Genomic DNA, 10,323 nt, shown 5'->3' with positions numbered 1-10,323 from the left:
TACGTCATATTTATGAACTTAGTTTTTGTTATTATACTGATAAATCATCAACAATAAGGCAAGGAATGTGCATTAAAAGTAAACAGGTTCCCTTCTGATTTCATGTTGACTTTAAATCTAAAAAATAACTCTCAAAGCAAGCAAGTTATGGCTGAATCGTGCATTGAATTTATCAAGACTTTATCATGAAGACAGGAGTTTCATTGGACTTTTGAAATAAGTTTAAGAAACAATGCAAAAAAAAAGATGAGTTACTGATTTGAATCAGTTCGAAACACGGCACTATAATAAACAGCATTAGTTAAGAAAGAATGATTTACATTTGTAAGAAAAATTTGAATTATAACAGAAAAATACACAAAAGGATCAGAATCGAATGTGAATTAGAATCAAATGAAATCGATCAAATCTGTATTGTTTCTGTTACTTCAAAATGATGTCTCAAAGTAATGTATAGAAGCTGCTGCAAAGATTATATTGCTTTCCAGCAACCCATAGTTATGCTTTACTCATGCATCATTAGAGGAAATATGCCAGTAATTACAGGATATTTATGTACAGTCTTAAAGTTAAAATGGAAATGGAAAAATGGGTATGAAAAACTAAAGTACGCCTGATTTTGGGGCAAGAAACCTTGACTTATAGTCCTCAGGGAGACATTAAAACGCAACAAACATGCAGAAATATTGCTCTTTAAGATAAATGAATGCACTCTAAAGACAATAAAAGAGGACTGCCTTATTACAAAGAAATTCTTAAAATTAGATTACGATATCAAATGGGGTACTGACCCCTAAATGCACATGAGTCTTACCTTTATGTTGTCAAAAGACGCTTTATTTGTCACATCGTACAGCAGCAAAAGAGCTGAAAAGAGAGAAAAGACCTCAATCACATATACGGAAGACGGAAAAACTCTACATCATCTCAGACACTGGTTGTTTGTGTTCACAAAAAGTCCTTTTGCACTCAGTAAAAATCTTTTATTACTAGAAGAGAAAGGAGTATAAAGTTAATGGATGAGTCCTCTGGCTTTACAAGCATGTAATCTGAAGCACTCCAGCCGCCGATGCTTTCACAGCTCGATGTATTTATGGATTCAGTCCTTTATTTGGGGTTTGGGGGAGATGAAGGTCCGTGAAGGGCAAACATTAAAGGATAATTAGCATCTAGTATGAGGGAAGTGGCACAGACGGAGGAACAAACAACGTCTGGCTGTGCATTCTGTCACACACACACACACACGCCGTAATTCAGAATGGAGAAGGTCTGAATGGAGATGGTTTTATCAGCTCTTAACAGCTAGAGTTTGCATGCAAAACACTTTTAATTAAATCTTTGTTTTTTTGCAAGACAATGCAACTCTGAAGTCTTCAAAACCGAACGTCTGCTTCATGCCGCGTCTCCTAAAGTCCATCCGAGGGTCCCTACAATCACAGCAGCCCGTGCATCTGAAGCCAGTGTGACAGAAATGATTGACAGCTTGTTCGTGAGCATCTCAAAAGCCAGGTGTTCTCCATTTACAATGTCTGAACAAATATATGAGAGGGGGAATTTTCAATAAAGCAGAAACACAAAGCGCTGTAACCTTGAAACAGTTTATTGCTCGTGGGAGTGAGATTGTAGACACTGAAATAAATCTTTTACACAAATGAAATGCATGGTTCAATTTAAAAATACAAATTTAATGATTTATTTAAACCTTTTAAGTTGCAGACATTGTTTTGATGAGTTCTGATGATTATTGTACAAATACTGTTGGTCCTTTGACAAATTGCTTTTGTTTCTCTTCTGTAAGTCACTTTGAATAACAGGGTTATTATAACTAGTTAAAAAACCTTAATTTGTGTTACTTGAAATAAAATACACTTCAACAGAAATAAAATAGATTAAATATTAAAAAAAATAAGTATTTTATTTCAAGTAACACAAATGAAGGCACAAAAATGCACAACAAAAAGTATTAAAACATTAATTAAAATTAAAATTAAAACAGAAAATATAAAACTAAACATTCAAAATATTAATAAAAAACAATGTTTCGATGATAAAACAACCCTGTTGGATAAAATCATCTGCTAAATGTAAATGTTGACATAATAGCTTAATATTGCATGTCATTTAAATTGAAACGTTAGTGTTGTAGTAACAATGTAATTATCTTAATAACTTTGGAAATTGGCTGTGGATTTCTGGTTCATTTATAAGGAGAATAAATGTCTAAATAGTGTTATTTTATGAGCGTTATATTTATTAATTATTATAATTTTTTAGTAAAGAAATAACATTATTATTTATTACTCTTATGTTTGACATTTAAAATAGTCTCAGTTATGATTACATTTTTTTTTCTTTTTCTTTTTTGATTGCTATATTGATCATATGAGCAATAACTGCTCTAATGCCAACGATAAGTACTATCTTGCTTGTTTACTACATTTGCATGCTAAATAGGTTGCATTTATTGCTGTGCTATGCTGGTTATTAATGAAACTGATTAATTGTTTCCAGGGCCACAACTCAATTATGTTGAAATTAGATTAAACAAATTCATTTTATTGCGCAATCAACTTTCATTAGAAGTGGTCATAACTCCAAAAGATTGATGCAAACTGTTGCGTTATTTTAGTTGTTGTTGAGCCAAAACATTAGTTTTAGAGTGTGGCATGTAGAGATTTCTGCCAAACGAACTCCAGAAACTTCTCGTCTCGCAGCTTAAGAAACCGAGACATCCTCCCCCTGCAGCTTCATCAAACGCTTGCGTTTTAATTCTGCAGTGTTGATTATTCATAGTATTCAGCTATGCATATGAAGAAGTTTGGAATGTTTTACATAAACCTGCAAAGCAGATTTAATTGCATGAACTGTATTTTCAATGCAAGTAAACAAGGTCAGAGAGAGAACGGCTGTAAGCATCTACTGTTACACCATTCATGTGTCAAAACCTCTGCATTTTCTTGTATTGTATGCGTCAACTAAACGCACTTTTGGCCCTGTTGACTTTATTTAGAAAATAAATTATCTTAAAATGGACTCTCACTAATTTAGCCTGCAATCTAAGAACAGCCCTTAAAAATAAGGCCCAGTGTACTGTAGTAATATTAAGGTAATATTTTATATATTGATTTAACCATATTTTGAATTATGCATTGAAGTTTGATGTGTTTTAGGTTTAAAATAAATGCTGTAAACATTAGAGAAAAGTACCGGATGTTTTCTGGTCGTACTGGTCATTATATATATATATATATACATATATATACATACATACAGTACATACACACACACGTGACCATGGACCACAAAACCAGTCATAAGGGTCATTTTTTTTAAATTGAGATTTATGCATCATCTGAAAGCTGAATAAATAATCTTTACATTGATGTCTGGTTTGTTAGGAGGACAAAATTTGTCTGAGATACAACTATTTGAAAATCTGGAATCTGAGTGTGCAAAAAAATCATCTTTAAAGTTGTCCAGAAGAAGTTCTTAGCAATGCATATTACTAATCAAAAATTAAGTTTTGATATATTTACAGTAGGGAATTTACAAAATATCTTCATGGAACATGATCTTTACTTAATATCCTAATAATTTTTGGCATAAAAGAAAAATCAATAATTTTGACTCATACAATGTATTGTTGTCTATTGCTACAAATATACCTGTGCTACTTATGACTGCTTCTGTGCTGCAGGGGCACATATATATATATATAAGTGTGTGTGTGTGTGTGTGTGTGTGTGTGAGTGTGTGTGTGTGTGTGTGTGTGTGTGTGTGTGAGTGTGAGTGTGTGTGTGTGTGTGTGTGTGTGTGTGTGTGTGTGTGTGTGTGTGTGATTTTTTTGACATTTGAACATTTATAAACACACACACACAATAAAGTAATACGTTCAACCTTTCTGCACGATTTTATAAATTTATGGTTTGATTTGAAATGACCCAAAATCAAAACAAAAGTGGAATTTATTTAGATTTTTCTTTGTTTTCTTCACACATCACATGGCTCATATTTAATCTCAAACTCTTCACTGCAGTCATCTTGGGAAACAACTAACAAACTATTGCTAAAATGTTTTTAATAGATGCAAAACAGACCGTGGGACACTTGTAATTTGCATTAAAATTCATATAAATCATTTTTAGGAAACAGCTATTAAAATGATTTGTTTATTCCTTTTTTGTTTAAATTATCATCATTTTATAAAAATGTAATTTAATTTTCTTTTATTATCAGATTTTTTATTTTCAAAAAAATAAAATAATAATAATAATTAAGTAGTAATTCAACAACAATTCAATTCAACAAGATGTGTCAATATAGTCTGGAATTCTCACTAGGTCTTAAAACTGCCATAAGCTTAAGAAGCTTGAATGTGTTGTCACCTGTTACGTCGTCACTAATTAAGTAGGCGGAAGTATCAACCGCTTCATGTCTCCATATAAGATGTGCTGTCTGTTCTTTCCCATATGTCAGTATAGCATATGCAAAAGCTGGAACAAAAGACATAAAATGTTGCTTCGGATGCATATTGACCTGAATAAACAACCAAACTGGAGCAGAGGAACAAAGACTCGTCACAAAGTGCCTTTTCAGAGCCCAGTTAGAGTGACACTTCAATAATGACTGCAATTAACAATAATCACGTCAAAACCATTACTGAAGCCCATTATTATCTTGCTCTCAAAACCCTGCACAAAAATACTATCATTTAATATTGACCCAGAAAGGTGAGATAAAGAGAGAGAGAGAGAGAGAGAGAGAGACACTCAACTAAAACAAATCACAAACCACTGCACCTTTAGCTCTGAAAGACATTTCATCATTCATATATTGCAACACAAATATTCAATAAACAAAGCTCATAGGCAAATAAGGCAGAGCATTCACTCAATACAGACAACTCACATATTCAATAAACAAAGCTCATACTTCATTGATTTATCTGAATGGCTGTCAAAGCTCCTCTGAAGAGCACCTGTGTCCTTTTCCCTTCACTTTGTGTTTGTTTTATCTGATGAGCAGTAGATGATGAATATACTACAAATCTGCAGATAAAAGAGAGCCGAGGGATCGTCATTTCTCATTGGCATTGTATGACAGACAGATGTTAACCTGTTCACGTTTCCTTCCCTACCATTTCAACCTAAAATCAAAAGAAATTACTTTGAATATAGAAAAATAAATAAATAAACAAACAGTAACTTATTTTAGGAAAATATTAAGTAAATATTTCTGATATACAAATATTGTATATCATGTTTTAAATAATATTTTATATTATAAAAATGCCACCAAAATAAATAAAAATGCCCCAAAAATTCAAGATAAGGAGTTGCTGTTTTTATTATTCATAACATATCACATAAGTGCTGTTTTTTTCAGAATATCAGCACAATTGCAAATATGATATTAATTTTATACAACAGAAATTAATTTTAAGTGACTTACATTTTAGACACATTACTGTACTATATTGCCTGTTTTTACTCTATTTCACCAACGATAATTGTAAACAAAGCAAAAACAGAGCCGTAGCTTTGCTTCTCTGAACAACATACAGCGGTGCTTCATTACTGAAATTAGTCAAATCAGGTGAGTCAATGATTCAATGATCCATTCATAAAGTCTTTTTTGTTACTTAAAATAAAATAAAATAAAATAAAGTTGCAAAGATAACATTTCTCATTTTCATTTAGTTTAACCTTGATTTACTAAAATAACTAAAACTGAAATAAAAATTAATAAAAATCATATAAAAATGTAAAAAGAAATCATTCATTAAAACTGACAAAATTGCTAAAATTAATATTTATAATTTATTAATATAATATAATTAATTAATAATAATAAATAAATATTCAAAATGTTAAATTTAAAACATTAATCTCATAATATTATTTATGCAATTGTAATTTCCTTTCACTGGGTCATAGTACTTTATCGTACTGATATGTACACTATAATGGAACTGAATGATCAGCATATTCATATGAGGTGCTACTTTCAAATAATACAATAGTACATTCTCAATCTACCTTTATAACACAACAATTGCATTTCCGAAGAACATTTTAATATTAAGCAATTTTTTTTTTTTATACTAAAAACACATAAAAGAGTCCCTGGATGAGATATGAATAATCTGGGCAACATTCAAACACATGCATCTCCAGTTCAGATCGGAGCGTGTGATTTCATGTGATCTATAGCAGTGTTTGGTGGTGCAGTGCCATGTCTCTCGGTGAGCTGATGGCACACAGGCACGGCACAGATGGGAGAGGCAGTCCGTGGGCGTCAGGAGTACAGTAGATCTGCTCAGCCTCACACGAACCCTAATAAAGCTCCACACACGCAGGACAGTATGAGCTCCACTGGCCGTGATGTCTAAGGTGACTCTCTGGGTTGTGATTAGAGGATCTGCATGCACACTTTTGCATGTGACATGTTCAGGAGGGGAAAACATTCGGCTGCAAAAAGCATGCATTATCGCATCACTGTGCATCAGTTTAAACGCCAAACACTCGAGCGCCGCGTGTGTTCTGCTGGAAAGCGCTGAAGGTGCGGTGAAAGGTTGTTGAGTGTGTGTACGTGCATCGGAACCTCATTTAAAAGGGTCATAATAGCTGCTCTTAATGATCCAATCAGTCATGTTTGAGTGTAAGAGTGTGGGCGGGTCTCACATGCTCTCAGAAAGCGCTTTTGATTTAGTCCTGCTTTAAAAACTGAAAAATTAACAATGCACTAAAACATTCTTGAAACCCAACAGCTACAGTGGAAACGCAAAACAGCTACTCTGCCTACAAGAACATGCTTTTTGTTATTACGATCTGTCATTTGGTTTAGCTTTACATGGTCAGTACTTCAAACTAATAGCATTTCACTGCAGCTCTAAGAGGCTCTTTCTGTTCCAGGATGAAATTAAGCACAAAGGCCAGCTTACATAATTGAAATCCAGTGGTGCATCTCTCCTAAGATACATGTTTGGGAAAATATATTAGATATGCTCCAGAGTCCAGGGATAATCATGGCAAACTAAAATAATGTGTTATTGTAGTATCATTGAGATCCTATTATATTTTGAATCAGTTTGTCATTTTTGTATTTTTTATTAGTTTTATGTCTCTTTCTCTCTCTCTCTCTCTCTCTCTGTGTATGTGTGTGTGTGTGTGTGTGTGTGTGTGTGTGTGTGTGTGTGTGTGTGTGTGTGTGTGTGTGTGTCGAAATAGTTTTTATTTTAGTACATCTCATTAAACTAAATTACAATAAGAAATTTTGCCTTGGCAACAAGCCTTATAAAGACAATTTTCATTATTTGAAGAAAAAATGAATGTTAACTAAAATGTTAAATATAAATATGAAACAACTTATTTTATTTCGGCTATTTCTAAATTTATTTAAACATTTCACATTTTCATTTAGTTTAACTTGATATACTAAAATAACAATATTATATATATATATATATATATATATAGTATTATATACAGTATATTATATATACAATGCCATATAGTATGTAATATACAGTTGTTATTATATATAGTATATTTTAATATATTTATATAATAGTAACTAAATCAATCAATCAATCAGTAACTAAATAAGTTTTAGATTTTCCTAAGTGTATCATTTTTAAAATTTTAATTAAAAACATTAGTTTGTATTAAAAATACATTTTTATATTTTATTTTATTTTATTTTAGATAACTTTTTTTATAGTTTTATTTCAGTTTTAGTTTTAGTTATCTATAATAACCATTCTAGTGTTATGCAGAATTTGCACAAGCTTTAAACAAGTTTTAAATTATGAGAATAAAGTTGTAACAAAAGTAACATCCTAAAGCACAACATGGTTTAATGTTCTGAAACAATGACTCAATGACAGTTTCTCTCACATTTTTCATGTCATAAACATTATCTAAAGCCGAAACAACAAGACACAGCAAAAACAAAGCTTTAACAGCCATTTCTCTGCCTTAGAAAACTACTATAATGAAAAAATGTACTATCCATCTACAAGTTAATGAACCCAGAATATAAATGCAATATTCTTAATATTTCTCCAAAATGGTTTTCTATGAGTGAGAAAAACTTTAAAATAAAGCTTTTTTTTTTTTCTTTGGACTACACTGTTATTGTTTTGGCAGGAGATCATGTTTATGACATGGAAATGTGAGAGAAATTTGGTAGTCATGTATGAGTGAATCTCAACTGGTGGGTTGCGAGGTCTGTTCTGACAGCAGAAAAACAATGCTGAATGCAATTGATGAAATGCTGCTAACCATATAATCATGTGCAGTTAGGACGGCAAATAAATAGGTGTTAGAAAGCGCTTCCCATTTCTTTTGTTGTTAACACTGAATGGTATTTCATCTGCAATCTTTCTAGAAGCAGCCAAATAAGACAGACGCATGACATGCCCTCACCCTCACAAACAAATCTACAAAAAAGAAAATATGACGCACACTACATTTAAAAGGGTTCATGGGTAAATCACACTTCCGCTGCTCTTTATGCATTTACAAAAACAAACAAAAAAACTTGCTTACAACATTATTTTTATGGTGTTCACAGGTAAATCATACTTTTGCTATTGTTTATACATTATTAAGATTTCTATTTTCTTATTCATATTCGATTCTTAACATGTCTAAACAAACACTACTACACAAGATAAAAGATAAAAAAATTACTCAAACTACATCTAAAATTGATTCATGAGTAAACCACCCTTCTGTTGTAGTTTATGCATTTACAAAATGTCTATATTCTTATTAATTCCTACTAAGTTATGTTTCATGTCAGGTTATGTTGGGCCTGTGCAGTTCATGGTAACGTAAATACATTTGTAGTGGCATTTTTAATTGTACAGTAATATTTTGTGTTGGGTCACCACTTAACGTCCAAAGCACATTTAAACAAATCTGATATATACAACAATATGCATTTAAGTCTAGAAGAGAGAGAGAGAAACTGAAGGATAAACAGAGCAAAACAGAGTGACAAACAGCTAAAATGTGCCATGTTTAGAACTCTGTTAATAAAAGCATCAAATACAGCAAAAAACACCGGCAAACCATTTCTGATATCAGAGACCAATTATAGCGTTGTAAATCCTGCAGTTTAACACCACAAAAAAAAAAAAAAAAAAAAAAAAAAAAAAAACCTTTCTTAATCTGTTTTTTGTCTTGTTTTCCATTTAAAATATAATGAAGACATTACAAGTAACTTTATTTTTCTTACACCATTTGCAAGGCAATTAATTTTTCTTGTTTTTTCCTCTTTTTTTCCTTCTATCTCACTCTTTTTCTCTATTTATGTAATTTTTTGATAAAGAAAATGATTCTTGCGGTCTTCGTGTAATACAATGCAACTCACCGTGAGCGTCTCGGTAGTAGGCGTGCGTCACACTCCTGAATCGCTCCTGTCCCGCCGTGTCCCAGATCTACAGAGCAAGAGGAGACCTGCTTCATTCATCCATTCATCACATTCATACTATCATATCAGCTTTCACTCTTCACCATAACATCAATTGAAGTGGAGCAGAGGAGCAAAAGCTTTAATTAGCTGATGTGGTAATGGCGTGCAGTAGAGGACAAGAATGAGGATTTATGGGTGAGGTCGAGACTATTACACCATCCACGTCCTGATAAGAGCACCTGTCACACACACACACACAGAGACCTGTCAGCCACATTCATCACTCACACTAAACAAACAGAGAGAGCAGGCATGAATGCTGATGAGCAGAGCAGCCTGACATTAACAAAGACTGGGAGATACTGCGAGCACACACACACACACAAATAAGCACTAAAAAGCATCATAAATTGCTCCAAGTAATATGAAGGCATGCAGATTTGTAGAAATGTAGCACTGCATCAGTGTCTCAGCAATGGATGCGCTGCAGTGAATGGGTGCTGTCAGAATGAGAGTCCAAACAGCTGATAAAAACATCACAATAATCTACAAGTAATCCACATCACTCCAGTCCATCAGTTAACATCTGGAGAAGACAAAAGATGAAACACATCCAGCATTCAGACGTTTTTAACTCAAATACACACAGTCTATAATCCATAATAACACTTCCTCCAGTGAAAAAGTGTTCTGGTGTGAATCAGGAGAGAAATCTGCACAGATCAAGCACCATTTAAACAGCTCTAAACAAATATGTGGCTGGATTTTGATGTGAGAGACAACAGCAGATGCACTTTTTCACTGGAGGAAGTGTTATTATGGATTATAGACTCTATGTATTTGAGTTAAAAAAAGCGTCTTAATGCTGGATTTGTTTCATCTTTTGTCTTCTCCAGATGT

The 10,323-nt window shown here is 32.7% G+C and overlaps 1 protein-coding gene across 1 annotated transcript in view; it reads right to left on the bottom strand.

Annotated features, from left to right (window-relative positions):
* Nucleotides 1-583: 583 nt before the first annotated feature.
* Nucleotides 584-10,323, bottom strand: part of LOC109054890 (ras-related protein Rab-26-like) — a 57,708-nt gene continuing 47,968 nt past the window's right edge. The window contains exons 5-6 of the mRNA XM_042768253.1: nucleotides 9,382-9,448; nucleotides 584-867 (exon numbers count right to left, since the gene is read on the bottom strand). Of these exons, the coding sequence (XP_042624187.1) occupies nucleotides 794-867; nucleotides 9,382-9,448 (141 nt within the window). The 3' untranslated portion in view covers nucleotides 584-793. The remainder of the gene's footprint in view (nucleotides 868-9,381; nucleotides 9,449-10,323) is intronic.

This window comes from Cyprinus carpio, chromosome A12 (genome assembly GCF_018340385.1).
Source record: "Cyprinus carpio isolate SPL01 chromosome A12, ASM1834038v1, whole genome shotgun sequence".
In the NCBI taxonomy this organism is placed as follows: domain Eukaryota; kingdom Metazoa; phylum Chordata; class Actinopteri; order Cypriniformes; family Cyprinidae; genus Cyprinus; species Cyprinus carpio.
The sequence above is the reverse complement of the archived record's forward strand: the minus strand, read 5'-3'. Positions and strand labels throughout refer to the sequence as shown.